Raw genomic sequence first — 25,631 nt, forward strand, 5'->3', positions numbered from 1 at the left:
CCTTGCACTGCAAGGCCCTACTATACAGCACAGGGAACTATATTCAATATCCAGGGATAAGTCATAATGGAAAAAATATTCAAAAGAAAGTTTATATATGTACATGTATGTATAACTGAATGTTATATAGGTACAGGTACATACACATATAACTGAATCACTTTGTTGTACAGCAGAAATTAACACAACACTGTAAATCAACTATATTTCAATTAAAAAAAAAAAAGAAATGGGTTTCTGTATCCTCAGGTCTGTTACAGGTTCAAACAATCACGAATCATCCTTTGTACATCATACATTTCCAGGGTTTCCTCTGGCTCTCTTCCACACCTTTGCAGTTCATAAAGTGAGCCCAGAAAACCAGCAAGTTGATACGCCCATAGCAGATACCCAAGGTCTTGGCAGTGGTGCCATGAGCACCAGGGAGGAAGCCCCGCCCCGGGCTTGGAACGAAGCCTGCTCCTGGCTGTGCCTGACATGAGAAAAAGCGACCTTGTTTCAATTTGTTCTCACCACACAAATAACTTTCTCCTTTATTCCCAGAACACGCTGGCATTTTTTCAAGGGGTGATATGCCAGAGGGGTTTCCCCGACAACCGAACTAGAATTTGTGTGCTTGTCCTTTCCTGCACCAAGTCCATCTTGAAGCAGGAGGCTGGAGGGGTAGCTTCAGGGTCTCGTCCCCCTTCAGACTTTAATGAACCATCAGCTTCTGGGGTCCAGATTCTTTTGAAGCTGTGCTGTGTACTGGGTGCAGAATTTTCATCCTCAATTGTTTACGGATCAAAGCCATTTTTCCAACAAAAAACACATTTAATTGTGCCAGAAGGTGGAATTTTCATGTCTCTATTCCATAGTTAAGGTCAAGTGGATTTAAGTGAGCTTCATGAAAACAAATACCAATATCCCCACATTATCTGAATAGGTGGAAAAACAACTCCAGGTTCTAGTAGTATAGGGAGGGCCATTTTTTTAAGGTGTGACTTTTATAAAGAGTTTTTGAGGATGTACCTGCTTTTGTATATTTTCTAGCAGAGAGACTGCAATGTTCAAGCATCGTTGTGTATCTGGGAATGTCTGGCATGGATTCCGGGTGCCTCATGTGGCCCCAGGGTGTCTAGCATAGATCCTGGAGACATCTGCTGTGGATCCAAGGCATCTGGCACAACCTGGGATTGTCCAGTGTGGATCGGGGTGTCCGATATGACCCTGGGGTATCTAGCATGGACCCTGGCGTGTCCAGCACAGAATGAGGTGTCCAGCATGGGCCTTAGGGTATCTCTGCTAGGATAACTCTTGCTCATTGTAAAAATGGTTTTCTTTTCATAGCCTCTTCCTTCTTCATGTGATAAGTTTGAAAAGTAACTCCTTTTTCTGGTTCCTGTGAAGATTGGGGATTGGGGCAAGGATCATAACTAATTTTGCATTCTTCATCTCATGCTATTCATTTCTGGCACCACTGTTACTAGTGACTTAGACTCGAACTGTTAAGGTTTACATTGGGTAATATTTTTCCTGCTCCTTTAGAAATGTTTGGAAACGAGATTATTGAAACCAATTGATTTAACTTTAGATACACAGTTGGAAACCTCTGGCCTTAGTGGATGGTTTTGGCATAAATATCATTCACACTCGCCTTTATCCAGGGACAACTGCACACTTTCTTTAATCTGTGTCAATGTGCCTAAAAATGCAGGGGTCAGCACAGTCCTGGGGAGACCGAGGTCATATTCTTGTGCTTCCATTTGGATAATAATTGTGAAAAAATATTATATGCATATTTGTGATCATCCAGATGATTTCAGCTCAGTAGAATTCCATGATTTGGTGACCATGTTTGCATTATTTTTAAGGCTCTGTTGGTACCAAGTGCTTTAACAGTCTTGAAGTACGAAGAAAGGAATGTACAAACAAGACCTCTGCACTACGTATGTGAAGGGGAAATGGCCTCGTGGAAAAAGAGTCATTTAAATGGAGAAAAGGTAAGAGATCTGAATCATCCCCCAACACAAGGAAATACAGGGGGCTGATCTGGAAACAAGGGCATCCCAGCATAAGCAGTTGTGCTCCCGTCCTTAGAGCAACCCACCTGCAGTAAGAGTACTGCATGCTGAAAGCTGGAATCGCCGTTAAGATGAAGAGTAACTGTGACAGTGACCATGACTCAAATGATGGTCCACTGTGTTCCAACATCAAATGCATCAAGTGGATGAAAGTGAAATAGAAAATAAGCAAACGTATCTTTCTACCATGAAAGCTAACAGTCGTGAATCAGCTTCTACAAAATTACCTGTGAAATTAATGCTATTATTCAGAATGCAAATTAATAATAATTATTCATTATTTTAAAATTTAATAATTATTCAGCTATTCTTCAGGCTTTCTTGTTTGTGAATTTCTCCTTTGTGAATTATTCTTTGTCTTACAACTGTGTATGAGTTGTAAGGAGTGGCTCTACCTAATTTAATGTGTATATATTTAAGCATATTTTAAGTCTGTTATCCACAGGTCAATTAATCTTTAAACCTGTGAGGTTGGCATTATTTTTCCCATTTCTATAGGGAAACGGGAGCTTAGAAGATATACAAATTTGTCTCAGCAAATACGCAATCCAGAGTAGAAATCAGGTTATTATAATTCTCACAACCTTCTACAGCCTTCCTAAAGCCAAAGATGCATCCTTGGATAGGACATGTGGCCTTTGGATCATTTGGTCAAAAAAGAATTCACCCAAAAGCAATTCACTGGAAGACCCATTTGCCAAAAGCTAATTAGTCAAATGGGCTTCCCAGGTAGCTCAGTGGTAAAGAACCTGCCTGCCATTGCAGGAGACGCATGTTCCATCCCTGAGTTGCGAAGATCCATGAAGAAGGAAATAGCAACCCATTCCAATATTGTTGCCTGGGAAATCCCATGGATGGAGGAGCCTGGTGGGTCTCAAGAGAGCCAGGTTCACAGGGTCTCAAAAGAGCCGGATATGACTGAGTAACTAACCAACAACAATTAATCAAATACTCTTTTCACTGAAAAACAAAAAAGCCAAACAATCAATCCCCCAAGTACTATCAGTCAATTATTTTAAAGGCAGTTCAGAAAAGTCTGCTGGAACAATATGCTGTCCATGCAGATTCAGAAAAAGGCAGGGCAGGGGCTGGAAGTGGAACAGGGGCAGAGTGGAAGTCCAGCAAAAATGGATTTAAAGGAAAGTCTCATCATTGACACTTAAAAGAATCCCGGACTAGCAATTCTGAGATAAAGCAGCCACAGCAAAGTTGAGGCAGAACCCAAACTAGGGGCAAAGTCTTAGGTATTCAGTGGATTCACTAACAGGATTCATTTATTTGTGAAGAGTTGGGCTTTGAACTGATAGTTCTTTCCTGTGAAGTCTCTATCTTGAGTGGGAAGCCCATCTCACCTGGGCTTCCAGAGTTCAGCCAGGTCCTCACTCCAACCTGAGAGGTAAACAGAGGTGGGGGAGGCAGGAAGTCTGGTATCGAGAACTTTCCTTAAGGCTCCTGTCTCCCCATTGCTGCTCTCTGCTCTGCACAGGTCGCATGGTCGCCCAGCATTTATTAATGTGCCTTTAAGAATTCATGTTCCCAGGGCTTCCCTGGTGGCTCAGTGGTAAAGAATCCGCCGGCCAATGCAGAGGACACAGGTTCAAACCCTGGTCCAGGAAGATCCCACATGCCTCAGAACAACTAAGCCCATGCACCACAAGTATTAAGCCTGTGCTCTAGAGCCCATGAGTTGCAACTATTGAGCCCACGTGCCACAACCACTGAAGTCCACATGCCTAGAGCCCATGCTCTGCAACAAGAGAAGCCACCACAATGAGAGGCCTGAGCACCGCAACTACAGAAAACCCACGTGCAGCAATAAAGACCCAGCACAGCCATAAATAAATCAATCTTAAAAAAAGAATTCATGTTTCCAGAGCAAGGGAGAAAGTCCGAGCAATGGCCACCAGCAGAGGCAAAGGATTTAGTTACCAGGGGAGGATGAACTGATCCACCCAACAGGAGGTCCTTAGAAGAATCTATGTGATGGCACTACTAAGTCTGGGTTGCATGGAACAATTTGGGGGACCCAAATTGGATTCTGGAGAGTCTCAGCGATCTCAGGAAAAAGAGGTGGCAGGAGATAAAGGAAGAAGTCATACTTCGTTCACTGTTGCTGGAAGATTTTTCAGTGTTTGGGTCAAAATGAATGGGGACATATTTGGATTCTTTTTTTTTTTTCTTCCCTGATTGGCTTTCCTAAACTTCACCTGGCTCTGCTTGGCTTGATGATTTTCCAAAGAAATCAGATAGGCATCTTAAAAGTCAGCCAGAAAAATAAGACACAGATGTGTGCTACATAATGACATTTCATAGTGTTCAAAATTAAGACATACACTAAATGAAACTTCCAGATAACAAAATGGCATAGAGAACAAATTCTTGTTTCGGGGAGAATCACCTTCTGTTTCTCAAAGCACATTTCACTTCTAAGAACACTATGCCACATGGCAATGTTCATCTGTGTTAGTTTCTCAGGGCTGCAGTTAACAAAGTACCACAAACTGGGTGGCTTGAAAGAAACAGAAATTTGTTTTCTCACATTTGTTTCAGAGGCTGGCAGTCTGAAATGAAGATGTTGGCAGAGCTGGTTCTTTCCGGAGGCCCTGAGAGAGAGAGCCTGTTCTATGTCTCTCTCCCAGCTTCTGGGAGTTGCTGGCAATCCTTGGTATTCCTTGGCTGGTAGAGGCATCACTCCAGTCTTTGCCTCTGACTTCACATGGTATTCTCCTCTTTGTGTCTGCATCCAAATCTCCTTCTTATAAGGACATTTGTCACTGGATCAGAGTTCCCCTTAATCCAGTGCAAAATCATCTTAACTTGATTATACCTGCTAAGACCCTGTTACCAAATAAGATCACATTCACAGGGGTTAGGCTCACTGGGGCTCAGGACCTGAACAGATCTTTCTGGAAGATACAAGTCTATCCACTATCTCATCCAATACAAAACCATCTGAACCAGCAAATCCTTTTTCTATACTATAACTCAAGGTTTTACTTTTTTTAAACCAGGCTCAGTGAACTCCAATTTTCCAAATGGAAAATGTTATAACTGCAATTGCAACTAGCTCTGTTCCACTCAAGCCCTTCAGTAACATCTACTTCTATATCATCCCAACAGAAAAACCTGCACCAAAGAAAATTAAAACTTAGGTAACAAAATAAATAAATACTCATGGCATCATTTTGAGGCATAATTAGGGAGTCAAATGACTCATCAAGGCAAAAGGATTACACTTCATCCAGAATTAGATTCTCGATTTGTTGTATGAACCAATCATTAGAATTAACCTCTAAGACATGTATTTTCAGAGTGCATTGGATTTAATCATCCTAATGTGTCCTGTGACTATGGCAAGCTAAGTCAGTTTGGGCATTGTGGAATACAAATCCAGTTCAGATGTGTATTCAGAATTACACCCAGAGAAAGAGATTAAATAGATATGCTTTTCTTTTAAGAGGACTGTTACCAGGCTTTTAAAGATGCCCAAGCGCTTCATTAATGGTTAATGTGTTCACCGGGTTTGTACAAATTCAACAACCCAGAGACACATTCAAATATGTTTATTTAACCACTCTGGAGATTTAAAAAAAAGAAAATTGGGTCTTTCTGGATAACAATAAATCATTAGCTCCCCCTCCCCACCATGCTGGCTATGGAAGAGCCCCTTGCCAGTGCCCTGCCCATATTCCAAAACATGGAGGGAGGTGGTTCCTCTCCACTCACTCGCAACATCATCTCCACTTCAGGTCCTGATTCAAGGAGGTCCCTGGCAACACAGAAAGTGTTCTCGAGGCCTAAAAGAGCAGCCTGAGAAAGTAGGACTCTCTCCTCAATGATGAAGGTGTAGTTTCTGCCTCCTCCTTATTTATCTTCCTCCATCCTCTTTTATTCTCCCAAGGCTGATCAGAGTGCAGTGGAAATAATGGTCAGAAGGGGAAAAAAGTAACATAGGGAAATGGGGAAACAGTGATTGGTTCCGCCTGGGGAGAAGCTAGGGAGTTTTAACAGAGGGCATGGCTTTGGGGTTGGATTCGTACAAGAACGAGCAAACGTGAAGGTAAAATGTTCCATCTGAGCAAGTGAGACTCGAGACGTAGAGAAGAAAGGAAAGGGCAGACCGAGGAAGCATGTGAGGACTCTAGTGTGGAACTGGAAGGACAGAAGCTTCAGGCCAGAGGGCCATGGGCCTGGAAGGCCAGGCTGAAGTTTTCATCATCCGTCCAGTAAGAAACAGAGGTCACAAAGCACCCGGGGGTGTGAGTGACAGGATCACATCCATGCTCCAGACAGACTCTGGCAGGAGCGTGTGGAATGACTGAAGAAATGAAAGGTCAGAAGTAAACGAGAGGACTTCCCCAGTGGTGCAGTGGATAAAAAAACCCACCTGCCTATGCAGGGGACATGGGCTCAATCCCTGGTCCGGGAAGATTCCACATGCTGTGGAGCAACCACACGCCTAGATGCCGTGCTTTGCAACAAGAGAAGCCACCGCAGGGAGAAGGCTGAGCACAAGAAGAGTAGGCCCACCCCCCGCAACCAGACAAAGCCCGTGCACAGCAACAAAGACCCAGCACGGCCAACGTAAATAAATATAAACGTGTTTTTAAAACGAAGTAAACGACAGGCTCAGAGCCTCCATGGAGGTAATCCCAGTCCTGCTTCCCCTGCCCCTGGAGAGAAGCCCACACTCTTGCCCATCACCCATGAGGTGGGGGCTACACATTCCGTCCCCTACAAGCTCATTCCAGCCTTAGGGCCTCTGCACTCGCCGGGGCTGTCCAGGAGCCCATCAGTCCCGAATGTCCACAAGGCCCGCCCTGCTTTCCACTCACAGTTGAACTCACATATCACTTCCTCAAAGAGGCCTTTCCTGAGCACCCAATCTGTTAGCCCCCACACTATCCCCAGTCCTATCTCTTTCATTACCTAGGGGTTGTTTTTTTTTCCACCCCCCACCACGGTGCTTACAAATATCTAAAATTACCTTGGTAATTACCATTACTATCACCATCACACCCCATCTGAACAGAAGTTCCAAGAGCAGAGTCTTGTCTGTCTGGTTCTCTTCTACAATATCTAAAACAGTGCCCCCTACCACCCACAGTGGGTGCCGAAGAGTATTTGTGGAAAGGAAGGAAGGAAAGGAGAAAGAAAGTTGCTCACTAGCTGAGAAATCCAAAACAATTCAACTGAGCTTGTGGTCTGGGGAGAGACAAGCCTGGGGTGATGAGAGAAGTGCCTGCCTTGCCACCAGATTGCCCCACGTGCAGGAAGGTCAATGGGAGGCTGTTCAAAGGTGAGAATGCAGGAGGCTCTGAATTAGGGCACTAGTCGGGGCCTAAAGAAATCAATTCAATCCAAGAGGCATTTCAGAGACAGTCTGTGGGATTTGGTTCCACATCAGATATGCAAAAAGAGAGATAAAGGTGGGTGTAAAACAAAAATAACTCTGAAGTCTTGCACCCAGATAACCAAAGGATGACTGTGGTAAACAGAGAGGGAATGCACAACAGGATAGGCAGGTGTGTAGAAGAAGAGGTTAATTTGTTTGTGGGAAAACTGAATTGGAAGCACCTGGCTGACAGCAGGGTTTCCCCGGTGGCTCAGGGATAAAGAATCTGCCTGCAACCTCAGAAGACTGGGGTTTGATCCCTGAGTTGACAAGATCCACTGGAGGAGGGCATGGCAACCCACTCCAGTATTCTTGCCTGGAGAATCACATGGACAGAGGAGCCTGGCAGGCTCCAGTCTAAACGGTCGCACAGAGTCAGCCACGGCTGAAGCGACTTAGCACGCATGCACAGCTGACAGCAGCCAGATATCTTTGGAGTGAGTATGCTTAATGAAAGAGAGCCTGGAAAGGACATGAAGAGCCACATACCTATAGGAGGAGGGTGAGGGGGAACCAGCAAAGAGGAGTCAAAAAGGGAAAATGAGGCAGAGAAAACATAAGCAGAGGTAGAAGGGAAGCTCACCAGTGGTGGGGTGCTGAAACCAAGGGAGAAGGTTGATTTTGATCTTTGATGTGGGCAGAAGAGATTAGCCAGATCAACGCACTGCATAGAGCTCCGACTCTGCATTTACGATACCACTCTTTGTGAGAAGAGTTTCAGTAGATTCGCAGGCACATAAATCTCCTGTAATGCAATCTACTGCCTGTGAAGGAATCCATGTGGACCCATGGGCATCACCCCTGTGAGACTTGGGAAAAGGGGAAACTGCTGCAAATAGTAATTCCCATGAGGCTCACTGCGCCACAGTGATCAAGCCCTTTGTTTCTGACCCAGGAGTCTCCTGTCTTAACAGCTTCCAAGACAGTGTCACAGGCTAACTAGCCAGGTAAGATCTCAGAACTTCCACAGTTGTTAAAACTGCCATGCTCTTCTAGAACCTTGCCATTCCTTCTTCAAGGGGTGGTGTATAATTCCCTCCCTTTGAACCTGGCCAGGCTTGTGACTCATTTGTAAGCAAGAGAATGCAGGAGACGTGACACCCTCATGAGTTCCAAGGCTAGGTCATGAGAGTTAATACAGCTTCTGCCTTTATAGCTGGGACATGCGCTGGAGCTCAGAACAGTTATGTAAACAATCTGACTGTCCCGAGGCCATCATGCCATGAGAAAGCCCAAACTAGCCCAGGCAGAAAGACCATATGGAGAAGCCCCCGGACTGTACACAGAGGGAAATGCCCAGCCAGCTCCAGCTGCTCCACCCAAGAGCAAAACCCCAACAATTTCATTCACTAAATAACTATAGGGACTTTTTGCTCTTCAAATATTTTGAAGAGCATCCTCCAAGGATGAAGATTTGCAACTACTGAATATGGTCAAAAAAATAGGTCTAGAGATGTAAACAGATTGTATATGTCTGGGAAAAAGGCAATTTGCCCATAATCACATGAAAAGAACAGCAACCTCACTCACAGAGATGTACATTAAAACTACCCATTTTCTTACCCATTAAAGTGACAAAACTCCCTATGTTGGACAGTATACTCTGTTGGCAAAAATATGGGACAACAAGCACTTTCAGACACTGCTGATGGGAATGCAAAATGGTAGAAATCCTGTGGAGGGGGATCTGGCAATACCAGTTTGCATTCAGCCTTTGGCCGAGTCATCCCACTTTTAATAATCTATCTAAAGATACATTAGAAGAAGTGAAAAAACGCATGGACAAGACTAGCTGCCTAGTAAAAGTCTAGGGACAACCCCAGTAAACTGTGACACAGCCACAGAACGGAGTACTATGCAGTTACAAAAAAAGAACGAGTAATTTATATACTGCTTTGAAGTGGTCTCTGGAGTATACTGTTAAGTGAAAAGGCCAAGGCACAAAACAGAGGGTATAGTATGCTACCTTTTATCTTTAAAAGGGAGAACATGTGACTGTATGTGTTTGTGTGTGTGTACATATTGTATAAATACATCAAAGTGAAAGTCGCTCAGTCCTGTCCAACTCCTTGCGACGCTATGGACTATCCAGTCCATGGAATTCTCCAGGCCAGAATACTAGAGTGGGTTGCCTTTCCCTTCTCCAGGGGATCTTCCCAACCCAAGGATCAAACCCAGGTCTCCCACACTGCAGGCGGATTCTTTACCAGCTGAGCCACAAGGGAAGCCCTAAATGTAGAGGAGGGCAAAGGGTATAGAGGGCTAGAAATAGAAGTTGGACTTCTTAAATGGAGCTTGTTTTGCAGATTTGCCATTGGACCCACGTAAAATTTTTACCTAAGTATAAAACAAATTAAACTAAAATTTTCAAAAGCAACAATTTGGCCACAAAGTTTACAAATGCACTTACCTCTCTAATAGCAAGTTGATAGCTTAACCATATACAGCAAGAAATTATTTCAAATTACTGTTAAACATAGCATTATAACTATATAGTTCTATTATGCTATACCCTAAGGACAAAACCCCACAAAAATCTAAAAATATTTTCAGTAGCATATTGTTAGATATACAAAAAGTAAATAAGGACTTATAATGTTGTTAGGAACCAAGACTTTCAGCATTTAAAAGGAAAAGAATATAAAATAAATAAGGAAAGCCCTACAATTGAAAATTTTGAACTGATAAAATCAATACAAATATCTCTTGAAAAAAGAAAACAGGGAGGAGGGTTCAGGATGGGGAACACATGTATACCTGTGGCAGATTCATTTCGATATTTGGCAAAACCAATACAATATTGTAAAGTTTAAAAATAAAATAAAATTAAAAAAAAGAAAAAGAAAACAACTCCTAGCTCTGTCCACTGCAAAGGTTCATAAACAACAAACCCAATAGCAATGAACACTCCAAGTGCCCAAGCTGTAGTCTCTAAATATCATATTTCAATGAAAAGAACCAGGACTCCTCAGGTAAATGGTTAATTCCAAGTCTAGCACAGGAAAAAATACAATATAAGTCTAGAAAAAATATCACAGCAGAAAGCAAGGACTATCAAAGACCGAGTTGTGTATAAAGGAATTGAACTGAGAAGCTCCCTTTCATCAAAGATGGAACCGTTTAGAAACATACACATACATAGACAATAATAGGTGCAACAAACTAAAACTCATCAAATATGCTAAAAATCCATGAATTCATAATGATATTTCCACTTTCGGAGGAAACCAGGAAAAAAATTCAGTTCAGTTCAGTTCAGTAGTTCAGTCGTGTCCGACTCTTTGTGACCCCATGAATTGCAGCACGCCAGGCCTCCCTGTCCATCACCAACTCCTGGGGAAAGAAGTAGACATTTAACTGCCTTTTCAGGGAAACCAAAAGGGCAACAAGGAAAAGTTATTCTTTATAAAATATCTAATGAATGTTGAAGAAATGTTAGAATGTCACCATTTTGCAATTCCTAATAAAATAACTGATGTGAGCAATGATTATCAATGACTGAAAGCTAACAAGGAACTTAACAGTGGATGGTTATTAGATTGTCACAGGCAATCTTAACAACAGAAAATTGAGAGATAACCAGATAAACATCAACCAAACACAACGTGTGGACATTGCTTGCATCCCAATTCAAACCAATTATAGAAAAAACATTATGAGGTCATGGGTGAGATTTGGCCAGTGAATGAATCTGGTTATATTAGAGGAATTTTCATCAATTTTTTAGGTGTGCTAATGGTATTGCAGTTCAGTTGAAACATAGAATTGATGATATTACATTTCAACCTACAAAAATAACAGTTTCATATAATTCAACATTGTATCTTTTTAAAAAGAATCCTTATGTTTTAGACAGCCATACTAAAGTATTTACGGATGAAGTTACACGACTTCCCAAACTTGCTTCAAAGTAATCCAGTGGGTGAACGCAGATGGATGCATAAAGGAGACAAGACTTGTTGTGTATTGATAATGTTGAAGCTGGATGATGATGGTACAAAGGGGTTCATTACACTATTCTCCCAGTTTGAAGTATGTGTATTCATTTGTATAGTTTTAAAGTTTTATGTAAGTTGAAATGTTAATGTTAAAAATGCCTGAGGATACTTCAATAAAAATAAGTAAACAAAATTTTTTAAAAAGAAAAAAGAAAGTGCCTAAGGCTATGATTGTGGGGTTCCAGAATTGTTTTGAGCAATTGCAACCAGTTGGTATCTGCTGGGAAGCATCCATGCTCAACTGAAACTATAATCGGTATGTGGGTGTCTGCTGCTGCTGCTGCTAAGTCGCTTCAGTCCTGTCCGACTCTGTGCAACCCCATAAATGGCAGCCCACCAGGCTGCTCCGTCCCTGGGATTCTCCAGGCAAGAACACTGGAGTGGGTTGCCATTTCCTTCTCCAATGCAAGAAAGTGAAAAGTGAAAGTGAAGTTGCTTAGTCGTGTCCGACTCTTAGCAACCCCATGGACTGCAGCCCACCAGGCTCCTCCATCCATGGGATTTTCCAGGCAAGAGTACCAGAGTGGGGTGCCATTGCCTTCTCCGGTGGGTGTCTGCACACATGTTTAAATCACCTTGTCATATGAGATTTTATTACATTTCCCACTGCTGTCAGTGCAAGAGACCTGGGTTTGATCTCTGGGCTGGGAAGATCCCCTGGAGAAGGAAATGGCATCCCATTCCAGTATTCTTGGCTGGAAAATCCTATGGACAGAGGAGCCTGGCGGGCTACAGTCCATCGGGTCACAAGAGTCGGACATGACTTAGCAACTAAACCACCAAACCACATGCGATTTGGGGATTCCACGAATAATCAGTGTTTGAATTTTGAATTCACATGCAAAAGAAAAAAGGCTATGGGCAAACTCTCCCTGGATTCCTTTTTAACATTTTTGGCAGCTTCTATTTAAATGATGCCTTTTCTCTAAGTTCACTGCATGTTTTCTGAAGCCATATGTAATGGCTAGATGCCCCTGCCTCTACAAAGGAAACACCTGATTCAGAAAAGTAAACATCGTAACAGCAACCAGCTGCCCAGAACTATCATCAACCATATGGTGAGCAGAGCTCAGAGAGACACAGCAACTTTTTAAACACCCCAACTCTGGCCTTACAGCCCATGGCAAGAACTGGGTGTTAAGGAATGGTGAGCAGAGCTCGGAGAGACACAAGGAAATGACTGATTATTCCTCTCACCTCCCAGCAGCAGCTCCGCACCCACAGAAGAAGCACAGGATGCAGCTGGGAAAAAGCCTTTCATGCAGCAGCAGCTGCCTCTCGGCTCTCAATCAACAGCGACCCATGATGAAGGGACAGAAGGATTCCAACATTCCTGAAGACCCAAGGCAGGGACACCTCCTGAGACAACCAGGAACCCCAACTTTACTCTGGGTGATGCTGTGACAAGGTTTTCTTCCCAGATCCCACTCAACCCAAGAGGGCGTGTGTGCATGCTAAATCACTTCAGTTTTGTCCGACTATGCAACCCCATGGATGCAGCATGCCAGGGCTTTCCTGTCCTTCACTATCTCCCGGAGGTTGCTCAAACTCATATCCATTGAGTCGGTGATGCCATCCAATCATCTCATCCTCTGTTGTCCCCTTCTCCTCCTGCCTTCAATCTTTCCCAGCATCAGGATCTTTTCCAATGAGTTGGCTCTTCACATGAGGTAGCCACAATACTGGAGCTTCAGCTTCAGCATCAGTCCCTCCAATGAATATTCAGGGTTGATTTCCTTTGGGATTGACTGGTGTGATACTCTTGCAGTCCAGGGGACTCTCAAGAGTCTTCTCCAACACCACAGTTCGAAAGTGTTCAGCCTTCTTTATGGTCCAACTCTCACATCCATACATGACTACTGGAAAAACCATAGCTTTGACTAGACAAACCTTTGTAATGCCTTTGCTTTTTAATACGCTGTCTAGGTTTGTCATGACTTTTCTTCCAAGGATCAAGTGTCTTTTAATATCATGGCTGCAGTCACTGTCCACAGTGATTTTGGAGCCCAAGAAAATAAAGTCTGTCACTGTTCCTGCTTGGCAGGCAGATTCTTTACCACTGAGCCACTGGGGAAGCTGCATAATAAGATACCTAATACCTTAATGACCTAATGTTATCAGGGACACCTTACTAGTCTTTCAAAACTGCCTTCCAGGTGAGAAAAGCACTTAATCCCATTTATTCACTCATTCCACAAACATTGTTTCAGGGCTTACTGTATATGCTGAGCTTGCCAGAGGTGTGCTTGAGGGCAAGGACTGCTGCTAAGTCGCTTCAGTCGTGTCCAACTCTGTGCAACCCCATAGACGGGAGCCCACCAGGCTCCCCTATCCCTGGGATTCTCTAGGCAAGAATACTGGAATGGGTAGCCATTTCCTTCTCCAATGCATGAAAGTGAAAAGTCAAAGTAAAGTCACTCAGTCGTGTCCGACTCTTAGGGACCCCATGGACTGCAGCCTATCAGGCTCCTCTGTCCATGGGATTTTCAGGCAAGAGTACTGGAGTGGGGTGCCATTGCCTTCTCCAGAGGGCGAGGACTAGTAACCGCAAACCTTGTTCTTTTCTCCCTTCCACTCTGCCTTTGGGATGAAAGACACTGGCTCCTAAACCTGACTCAGCCTCAGAATCACAGGAGTGAGCATTGGTACATGGCCACGCTCACTGATTGTATCTTTTCCTTTGGCGGCTTCAGTGCTAAAAACTGCAAAGTTGAGTAGCTGCAACAGAGATCAACGGCCCACTTAGCCTGAAATGTTTACCATCTGACCCTTCACAGAAAAGTTTTCCCAGCCTCTGATCTAGAATCTCCCTTCTCTCTGAGAGGTCCAAGCATCACTCGGGAGCTTATTAGAAACGCAGGATCTTGGCCCCACCACTGACAGAGGGAATTCCACTCAGTGCAGACCTAAAGAAGCTATTAAACGTGCAGGAGTTCTGGCCCCACCCGCCTACCATGTCTGAAGCCCCAGGGTCGGGGGGCAGGCTTTATTTTAGGTTCGCCAAGAGAACCTGATATGCAGCCCTTGGGCAAGATGCCTCACCTCCCTGACTTCCCCAATCTGTAAAATGGGGTAGTAGCACTAGGTACCAAATACACAAGGCCTGGCATGTCCTCTGCACACAGTTTACCAGAAGCCACACTCACAGGCAGGGGTTGTGACTGTGAGTGTTGGCACGCACATCATTTATCTCCCAGCAAGCAAATCTGAGCCTGACTGCTACGATGACTGTCCTTGAAAAGTGATTCTTGGATGTAATAATCAATTGTGGCCTTGTGGTCAAACACGGCTGTTGTTTATGGAGATGTTTAAGCCTGAACGGTCCCTCCTGTGATCTGCACCAGCCCATCGCCACTTCCCTTGTAACTGCTGCTGCACCCTGTTGCTATGACGACCAGTTTCACAAACAGCCCTGCCATTTTCTACAAATCCTTTCGGTTTCCCCATGCCCTAAAGTCCAGCAGCCCTAGAGATAATAGCGGGGTGATTTTTTTTTTTAACTTTCACAGGAAATACTGTCAATTCTTTAAACGAGCCAATTGGCTGTCTGCTGCTCCCCTAGCAGGAGCCCCCGGCCTGGGCCTTAGAGTCACCCTGCACAGTGAACCTGCACAAATGTTCCCACTCATTGGAAACGGGTGCCACAGAGGATCTGTGGGCACATCAGCTTCCGGCTGGCATCAACTTTACAAGAAAATGAAGCAGCAAAGAAAGAAGTGGCCACCACATATCTCTGTACACAGCAGAGTCTGATGTCAAGAGACCATTTTAAAAGATTTCAATTTGAGTTATTGCTGCGATATTTCTAAGATTAGCTCAATATTGGCACACGTAACTTTTTCAGCAAATATTCACCTTTATGAATTCATTTGACACGGGGGAATGCTGAAAACAATTATTATTAGAATGTGTTATTATTACAGCAAACTCTTAATGCTAGTCATTATGTTATCTGGGTTTCTGGCAGACCTGCCTCCCCCTCACTTCCTCTTCTCCTTTCCCTTGGCTCCTGCTAATCCTCTCTCCTCTCTGACACAGTCTTAGGATTAAAGGGAGAGCACCTGCTTGCAGTCTACCTAGTCTCTGCTCTCCCCTTTTTTCTCTTGGCACAAGGACCCGCTACTTTTAAGGCGTCATGAACCCAGCTAAAAGTTTTGACTTCCTAGACTCTAGAAGCCTGTGACAGCCATATAACATGCTTCTGGCCAATGAGAAGTGAAAGCAAATTTACTGGGTCCTGAGAAATCTACTGTTTTACAGATTAAAAAAAAAAAAACTTAGGTGGAATGCTTCTTTCTACATTTTCCCCTTCTTCCTACCTAAAATAAGATGTCATAGTAACTTGCAACTATGAGGACGAAATCCACACACCAAGGATGGCAAAATAATAAGCTCAAAGAGCCCAGGTCCTGGATAGCAGCCTTAAGTGGTGGTGTGGCTCCTGACCTCCAGACTTTCTGTTAAGTGGGAAAGATAATGGAACCACCTGTGATGGCCTCACCTATTGTTACATCAAGAAGCAACCCCATCAGTGCGCTGAGAATCCAAACAGGCAGATGTGAGGAGAGAGGATGGCTAAAGACGTTTAAAAACGCTGAAGTGGCAAGAAGGATGCACAGCAGGTGACTGGAGGGAAAGATGAAAGAATTCACAGCAAGTCTTCGATGTTTTTAGCATTCAGAGGGCAAGAAACAATGTCGGGAGTGTCACATACAGACTAAAACAGCATTTTAATAAGGAATTAATAGAACTGCCAAGAACTGGTAAGAACACTGAGGTTCCAGGCATGACCCTGGATGCAATCACCAACACTCATCACTTTCAACAGCAACTCTGGGCAACACAGAAACAGAGGAGGGGTGACCCTGGCTTTGAAGTTGGCACAGTAAGCTCAGGGCAAGACTGAGGAGGTAAAGGGATCCTGGGTGCTAGGAGAGGCAGTACGTCCTTCATATTTGTGAGCACATTAATTCTGCAATGATTCCCGTCCTACAACGTGGAAAGCGAAACCCAGAGAAGCTAAGAAACTTGCTCAAGTCACACAGCTGGGAAATGTCTGTTGTTAAAGTCTAATTCCTTAACCACCAAACTATACCATCTGTGAGCAAAATAACGAGGAGGAGGAGGATGAAGAAGAGAATGGTCAGGACATGGTCACATGAAAAGGACGCTGTAAACAGACAGATCTGGCGAGGTGGTGTGGTGTGTGTGGCTGTCTCACAGGCTGTTGCAGGGACTGAGAAGAGAAGGGCAAGAACTTTGGGACTGGATTTCCAGGCTGAAGGGCATCTGGTTAGGAGCAGCTGACTCAGCCTTGCCCAACTGGCTGTTAACATGCCCAGAAGACAGAAAAAGACCAAGACTCACAACAATCCCTAAAGTGAAGACTAACAGACAACTTAATCCAGAATCTGAGAGAAATGGGCACTATTCATAGAGAAGATGGACTAGATTAAGAAAAATCTACTGCTTCCTGGCTTTGCTTCATTACACAGAAGCCACACGGCAAGATGTAGGCAGACACTCAGTACCTATCCCATCTGACACAGAGACCCAGAGCTGGAGCATATGGGGTTGGAGCAACCCCAACATTGGGCAGCCAACCTGCATGACCTCATGGGCATTTGAGACTCACACAGAGAGCTGGTCCACATACACATCATGTTTCTACATCCATAAAGCAACCACAAATCCCAGAAAACAGCTGGGCAGAATATAAAACAGCATCCTCAACCTGAGCGAATTGTAGTGAGGTGGAAGGGAGGTGAAAGGGACGTGAAGGGATTACATACAATGGATTCACACTACACATCAGCCTAGTATGTAATGTGTTGTTGTTGAGTCTCTAAGTCATGTCCAACTCTTTTGCAACCCCATGGACTGTAGCCTTCCAGGCTCCTCTGTCCATGGGGATTCTCCAGGCAAGAATACTGGACTGGGTTGCCATTTCCTTCTCCAGGGGACCTTTCTGATCCAGTGATCGAACTTCATCTCCTGCATTGGCAGGCAGATTCTTTTACCACTGAACCACCAGGGAAGCCTGCAGTATGTAATTAACCTGAATTCAACTACATTGCCTAGAAAAATAAAGGAAGAAAAATCCCTTCACCTATCCATGGTCTTCACTGCTTGCTCTTCCCCTATTCCATCTAGACTTTGGCTGTCACCATCTGTAACTAAGGGGCTTCCTAGGTGGCGCTAGTGGTAAAGAACCTGCCTGTCAATGCAGGAGAACTAAGACAATTCAATCCCTGGGTCGAGAAGATTCCCCAGAGGAGGAAATGGCAACCCACTCCAGTATTCTTGCCTGGAAAACCCACGGACAGAGAAGCTGGGCAGGCTACAGTCCATGGGGTGCCAAAGAGTCGGACACGACTAAAGTGACTTAACACAGCATCTGTACCTAAATAGTTTTTTGAACACAAGGAGAAAAAAGGTTTTTTACCTCCTTGGCCTTTGGGCTTCCAAGCAACTTGAAGGCTCTTTTACATATCCCCCAACCAAACTTTAAACATAACCCCTACAGAAGATGCAACACACACCATATACACCTAGATTCACGACCTAAGGATGAAACCTAAATGCTATGGAGGTGTGTTTCCTTCTGTGTGCTTCTCTGCACTTTTTAAATTCTCTGAAGGAATATCCATTGCATTTGAAACCAGGAAAAAAGATTATTCTGCCCAAAGACTGCTCCATCTGTAACAAGCCCATCAAGTGAGTGGGATGCAGGTGATTCTCTGGGCAGCTCCGGCAGCCCTGCTCAGGGGCACTCAGCACCGGCAGGGGTGGCATCTGTGCCATAGGGCTGTGGGCATCACTTCAAGGACTCATGTCCTCGCCTTGAGAATGCTGGCAGGAGGCTCCCACTCCAAGTGGTTCGCATTTTCAAATAAGCCAAAGGCAGATGGGGTGGAGGAGAGCCCTAAATTTGTGCTCAGTAGTTAGCACTGCCCTGGATTTAGAAACAAGAGATCTGGATTCTGACCTGGGTGCTTCTATTTCCTGGATAGGTGACCCCACTCAATCTCTTTTATTATTTCTATTGTGATTTTTTTTTAATTTTCTTCATAGTTGATTCACAATGTCGTGTTTAAACCACTCAGTCTCTTAAGCTCACTAAGCCTCAGTTTTTCCTCATCTAGTAGATGTTGATAGCAATGATGTATGAGGTTTAGAGAGTTATGAATACTAACGTCTCTTATTCGTGTCCGACTCTTTGGGACCCCATAGACTGTAGCCCAGCAGGCTCCTCTGTCCATGGGATTCTCCAGGCAAGAACACTGGAGTGGGTTGCCATTTCCTTTTCCAGGGAATACTAATATCCCCAAAGAAAAATGCTCACTTATAGTAGATGCTCAGTAAATGGTATTTGAATATAAATGACAAGGAAAGAGAGGCAATCTCAGAAGGAAGTGTGAGGTAGTGACCACAGAAATCCTCTTGCTATTTCCAAATGTTCCGTGAGTGTCTGGGCTCACAAGAACATTTCTATCAGTTTTCTGTGGCTGTAACAAAGTACCACAAGCTGGGGGGCTTAACAGAAATGTCTCGTCACAGTTCTGGAGGCTAGAAGTATGAGACCAAGGTGTTGGCGGGGTTCATTTCTTCTGTGGGCTGTGACAGAGACTGCTTCACGCCTCTCCTGCAACTTCTGCTGGGTGGCTGGCCACCTTTGGCCTTCCTTGCTTTCAGTGCCTGCCTTGGTCTTCACATGGCATTCTCTCTGAGCGTTTGTCTGTGTGTTCACATTTCCCTTTTCATAAGGACACCAGTCACATTGGATTACAGCCTACTGTAATGACCTCATTTTAACGTGATTACTTCTGTAAGAACTCTATCTCCTGAAAAGGTTACATTTTGGAAGAGAACATAGGCAAACATTCTCTGACATAAACCCATAAATTGTACCAATGTTTTCTTAGCTCAGTCTCCCAAGGCAATAGAAAAAAATAAAAATAAACAAACGGGACCTAATCAAACTTATAAGCTTTTGCACAGCAAAGGAAATCAAAACCAAAACAGAAAGACAACCTATGGACTGGGAGAAGATATTTGCAAGTGATGCAACCAACAAGTACTTAATTTCCAAAATATATAAACAGCTCATTAAACGCAATAATAAAAAACCAAACAACCCAATCAAAAAATGGGCATAAAAAGATATTTCTCCAAAGAAGACATTCAGATGGCTTGACAGGCACATGAAAAAATGATCAACATCACTAATTATTAGACAAATGCAAATCAAAACCACAAGGAGATACCACCTCACACCAGTCAGAGGAGCCATGATCAAAAAGCCTACAGATGACAAATGCTGCAGAGAGTGTGAAGAAAAATGAGACTTCTTACGCTGTTGGTGGGAATGTGAATTGGTATAGCCATTATGAAGAACAACATGTGTTGCGGTCTTTTACAGACCGGGACCTGGTGGACTTGAGTCGACCAAAAGAAAGAGAGAAAAAGAGAGAGAGAGAGCAGTATCTCTTGGGTTACATAGAAAACCAATAAAGCCCCCACACACAGGACTTGTACCACTCGCAAAGGCACAGGGTGTCCTCTCAAGGAGGTCTTGAAACCCCAGGCGAGAAAGTGAGCTTGGCAGGTTTTCACACTCCGACGAGAATGAAGACAGAAAGGCCGTGGGGGACCCAAGTCTCTAGTGGAGCTCCCAGGCTAATCCAAAAGATGGAGGTGGGAACAAGCCAGTGTGACCGCTGCTCTCACCGGGCTGGACAAAGGGCCTGGAGAGCCTGGGGCAGGACGAGCGGCCACCCAGGAGACCAGGGTCATGAGAGGTGAGATTCCCAGATGTTGATGAAAAGCCCGGGTTTGTTGCCACCTGTTTCTTGAAGTGATTTTTGCAAAACCACCCTTATAACAAATGAGCTTGTGTTTGGCAAAGCCGGTGTAGAGAGGGGGTAGGTTTTCTTACTATGCAACCCACCAGGTGGACAAGAACCTGAAAAGGAAGAGCGGGTAGAACTCCTGAGGAAAGGAAACATCAACTCTGGGGACTACAGGAAGAATGAAATGGATACAGACAAGTTTTAGGAGATGTATTCATTCAAGAGAGGTAGCTTGAGGTCCTACTGTGGCCAGGCCCAGTGTTAGGAGCAGGACTACAATGGCCAGTGGAAAGACCCCTTCCCTGTCATTCCCAAGAGTACATGCCTTAACCAATAATTATTTGACTGTCTTGTAATAACCTAAATGGAAAAGAATCTGAAAAAGGATATATACACACACACATATATGTATTATATATTAGGTTGGCCAAAAAGTTAATTTGGGCTTTTTGTACCATCTTACGGAAAACTTGAACAAACTTTTTGACCAACCAAACATATATAAAAAGTCACTTCTCTGTACACTTAAAACTATCACAACATTGCAATTTAACTATACTCCAATTCTAAAAACTGTTTGAAAATATTACCAAGTGGTACTATCTGACCTGCCTCTTGAGAAATCTGTATGCAGGTCAGGAAGCAACAGTTAGAACTGGACATGGAACAACAGACGGGTTCCAAATAGGAAAAGTAGTATATCAAGGCTGTATATTGTCATCCTGCTTATTTAACTTCTATGCAGAGTACATCATGAGAAACGCTGGACTGGAAGAAACACAAGCTGGAATCAAGATTGCCGGGAGAAATATCAATAACCGCAGATATGCAGATGACACCACCCTTATGGCAGAAAGTGAAGAGGAACTCAAAAGCCTCTTGATGAAAGTGAAAGAGGAGAGTGAAAAAGTTGGCTTAAAGCTCAACATTCAGAAAACAAAGATCATGGCATCCGGTCCCATCACTTCATGGGAAATAGATGGGGAAACAGTGGAAACAGTGTCAGACTTTATTTTTCTGGGCTCCAAAATCACTGCAGATGGTGACTGCAGCCATGAAATTAAAAGACGCTTACTCCTTGGAAGGAAAGTTATGACCAACCTAGATAGCATATTCAAAAGCAGAGACATTACTTTGCCAACAAAGGTTCGTCTAGTCAAGGCTATGGTTTTTCCTGTGGTCATGTATGGATGTGAGAGTTGGACTGTGAAGAAGGCTGAGCGCTGAAGAATTGATGCTTTTGAACTGTGGTGTTGGAGAAGACTCTTGAGAGTCCCTTGGACTGCAAGGAGATCCAACCTGTCCATTCTGAAGGAGATCAGCCCTGGGATATCTTTGGAAGGAATGATGCTAAAGCTGAAACTCCAGTACTTTGGCCACCTCATGTGAAGAGTTGACTCATTGGAAAAGACTCTGATGCTGGGAGGGATTGGGGGCAGGAGGAGAAGGGGACGACAGAGGATGAGATGGCTGGATGGCATCACTGACTCGATGGACATGAGTCTGAGTGAACTCCAGGAATTGGTGAGGGACAGGGAGGCCTGGCGTGCTGCGATTCATGGGGTCGCAAAGAGTCAGACACGACTGAGCAACTGAACTGAACAGTCTACAGGTCCAGCTGGTGGAGAGGGAGGCTTACCCACCACGAAGTCAGAGGTCAATTCTCCACAGGCACCCTCACTCAGGGAGTGGATCGGGGTCATCGGCTGTGTGCAGCCTGCAGGGGCAGTCCTGTTTACAACGGAGGTCTCCTGCAGGGGTCTGTGCACACGGGCCCCTCCCCAGGCAGAATGAATGACTCAGTCCTCTGCACTCCCCTAGCTCCCTCCCCTCCTGCTGTTCTAGAGGGCTCTCCTCTGCCCTTGGAGGAGTCTGCTGCTGCTGCTAAGTCGCTTCAGTCATGTCCGACTCTGTGCGACCCCATGGATGGCAGCCCACCAGGCTAGGTTAAACTTATTCAGGTGAGCAAACATCAGCAGCAAGAGATGTAAGGCAGAGAAAGCAGGAGGCAACTTAGGAAGACTGGACAGGAGGAGGGCAGGTTTAGATCAAGTGCCTACTCATTCAGAGGACCCCAACGGGCGGCTCCATAGTTTGCTAAGATACAAAGATGAATGAGTCCACTCCCTGCACTCAGAGCTCCTGAGGCTGGGGTGGCCAGAAAAAAAAGTGGTTTCAATGTGATACTAAAAGAGAGTGACCAGAGGCCCAGAAAGAAAGGACTCTTGAGGACTGAGGGAGCTGGGGGCAGGAAATGTGAAGGGACAGGGAGGCTGTGCAGTGCAGACTGGACAACTTACCAAATCCCATCTGCCTTGAACAGTGACCCTCTCCAGCTCCAGAATTCTAGCCATGAAGCCATTAGTGATGATTTTGTTGTTGTTTAGTCACTCAGTTGTGTCCAACTCTTTGCCACCCCATGGACTGTAGTCTGTCAGGCTCCTCTGTCCATAGGATTTCCCAGGCAAGAATACTGGAGTGGGTTGCCATTTCCTTTTCCAGGAGGTCTTTCCAACCCAGGAATCGAACCTGTGTTTCCTGAGCCATCAGGGAAGCCCAGTGATGTTTTTACAATATGAATTATCCTAAATCCTGGTTTTCCTTTTGTCCCCCCGTCAGAAAAGAGTTGATGGGAACAGGAATATGTGTCGTCTGGCTTCTTACCACACAATCACTGTGGACCAGTGCAGTGCCCCCAGAAGCCTGGAACTGAATTAACAGGTGGCTAACGGGCAGAGGGTGGGTAAGACCCGGGGAGTAGGAGGGAAGAAAAAAATAAACAACGCTGGCTAATCTCCCAGGGTGACTGAAGCCCAGGGAATGCTTGGTTCCATGCTGACCTTCAGAAATGTTTCCTCTCCTCTGAGGCTGATGGAAATTTCTGGGGAATTGAAATGATCCTGCCCATCTAAAAGTCTTGCCAATTTTAGGGCTCTGCTGTTCTGAGACAGCAGTTGAGCCATTCCTGTGAATGACTCAGGTCTTCAGGACCACCTGCCTGGCAGGGCTGTCCCACGTATGGCAGGGTACCACGAATGTGCGTGATTGTCCCAGGTCCCACCTGTTGCAGATCTCATGATGCATGATGGGACATGACTCAGGATGGCAGAGTAACAAATGAATAAGTATTGGAAACAAATAAATATGGACATATTTAGCCATCCCATAATAACTCTCCCACACTTGTACACATGTACAGACACACATATACTTCCAGTCACCAAGGCAACCATTCCCTGAAGCTGTATTTTGTTCTTTTCCGCATTAGATATTTTCAACCTTATTTCCTAGGAGTGTAGCTCTGGTCTTTTGAGTCTCTCCTGAGGAAGTACCTCAGTACACCTCCTTGGGACATGCTGTTACATCTAACATTTTCCAGGTCAGTTTTGAAGGCTCATGTCTTATCCTCTTTCTGACATTGAATTCAGCCAACACACCATTTGAAAAGGCACTGAAAGCATCAGCAACACAAAATGACCATTACGACTGCTACTGTGAGTCAGAGAAATTAGAGACAAAGGTAGTGTTTGCCTTGCACAGTTTTCCCTGACAATTCTCGCTTTAAAAAAAAGGGTGGGGGGGATCACAAAGTTCACGTGAAAAAGGAGCCAGTGTGGTTCCAACAGATGGAGACAGAATCTCAGGATTAAAAGGGACAGCTCTTATTTTGGAGGCAGGAATTTAGGACTAAGGATGGTTTAAGAGCAGTTGTTGACATTTCTTTCCTCCTCCTTATGACATATGTTACTCTTCAAATTAACCTCATTTTCTGTTTTAGATTTCAATATTTTAAAATGCCAGCAACACAAAGGGGTCAGGAAACAGTTAAAACATTCTTATACAAATATTAATATGGCTTTTGACAACATCCATGTAATAAGCAAGGAAGTTTTTTCCTTTTAACATCACCAACGCGTTCATGATTAAAGGTCAGTCTGTGGCAACAGTTAATCTAATTTCATCTCTACGCTACAATCATTACTCTCTGCTTTAAAAAAAAAAAAAATCTTATTTGTCACTGGTCCAAAAAGTTCTCTGCATATCCTTCTGTCAGATTTCTGCCAGAGGGGGAATGGTACGAGTATTTAATTTACAGTCGTAATCCACTCTCATGCGCTGCCTCTTATTAAGCGTCGGGGCACAGTGGAGTGGAGAGGTATGTCTTCACTAGGAAACAACTGCTTGTAAAGTAGCTTAAGCGCAGAACTGGTGGTGGTGCGGCCGGCGTTTATTATGCCCTGAACTAGGGCTCTGGTTTTCAAAACCCGAGACGGGAGAAAAGGTGAGAGCCGCGAGGAAGACTGCACCCAGGTAACCTGCGTCAGTCTATACATCAACGGAGAGAGGAGCAAGAGGCCAGTGGATGGAGAGCCTCGGCCGCGTGCACAGTGGCCAGAACCCGGCGAAGGCGCATCCCAGGGGCGTGAGGCGTGGGTGGGCTGCGGAGAAGGCGTGCGAGCCGGGCGCGCAGTCCTCCCACCCCATCAGTCCCTGCCAATGAGCGGGCACAGGCGGGGGCCCGGAGGTGCGGGGTTTCCCGGAGGCTCGGGGATTAACTCAGCTTCCCTGAGGGTCTCTGGTTGGCCCACCCCCTCCCTGGGCCTGGGCGGGTCAGTCACAAGGCAGGTCCCGTCTGTCTGTCTGCCTGTCTCCCGCCTCTCCCTCCCACCACTACCGCCGCCGCCGTTCCGCACCGAACGCTCCGGGGGTCTGGGCTGGCCCTGGCGCCCCGCGTGCCCCCGCCTCCCGGAGCCGGGCGCACTCACCCGCGTGCAGGCCGCCCGCCTCGGGGCCGCTGTCCGGGGCGGCGTTGCTGGGCTGCGCGTCCGAGTCGGTGTAGGTGAGCCAGGTGGACTCCGTCTCCCGAGTCCAGCTCTCGTAGTAGCGGGGCTCGATGGCATCCGCCCGGCTCCCGCCGCAGCCCATCGTCCCTCCCGCGCTGCGGGCGCGCCCGGCGGCCGCTGGGCTTTTGGTTCCGGCGGCGGCTCAGCCCCGGCGGCGCAGCCCTGGCCCGCGAAGAGGCGGCGGCGGCGGCGGCATCGGGTCCCCGTGCCAGCCCTCCCGCCCGCGCCGCAGCCAGGCGCCCGCCGCCCCCTCCGCCGCGCCAACTCCCTGCGCCCCTCCTCTCCTCCTCCAAGGCCCTCCTCTTCCCCACCTCTCGGCCCCCTGCCGCCCCTCGCCCTTGCCGCGCCCCCTACCTGTCCTCAATTCAAATTCTCCCCCGCATCCTCCCTGGGGGCGCCCAGCCGACCCGGGGACTCAGGAGCGACGGCCTGGGAATGGGAGGGGGCGAGGGGTGGATGTCCCTCCAGGGGTTCAGCCC

The 25,631-nt window shown here is 45.6% G+C and overlaps 1 protein-coding gene across 1 annotated transcript in view; it reads right to left on the bottom strand.

Annotated features, from left to right (window-relative positions):
• Nucleotides 1-25,238, bottom strand: part of BAALC (BAALC binder of MAP3K1 and KLF4) — an 87,117-nt gene extending 61,879 nt beyond the window's left edge. The window contains exon 1 of the mRNA NM_001083508.1: nt 25,075-25,238. Within this exon, the coding sequence (NP_001076977.1) occupies nt 25,075-25,234 (160 nt within the window). The 5' untranslated portion in view covers nt 25,235-25,238. The remainder of the gene's footprint in view (nt 1-25,074) is intronic.
• Nucleotides 25,239-25,631: the final 393 nt, after the last annotated feature.

This window comes from Bos taurus, chromosome 14, assembly GCF_002263795.3.
Source record: "Bos taurus isolate L1 Dominette 01449 registration number 42190680 breed Hereford chromosome 14, ARS-UCD2.0, whole genome shotgun sequence".
NCBI classification, from domain to species: Eukaryota; Metazoa; Chordata; class Mammalia; order Artiodactyla; family Bovidae; genus Bos; species Bos taurus.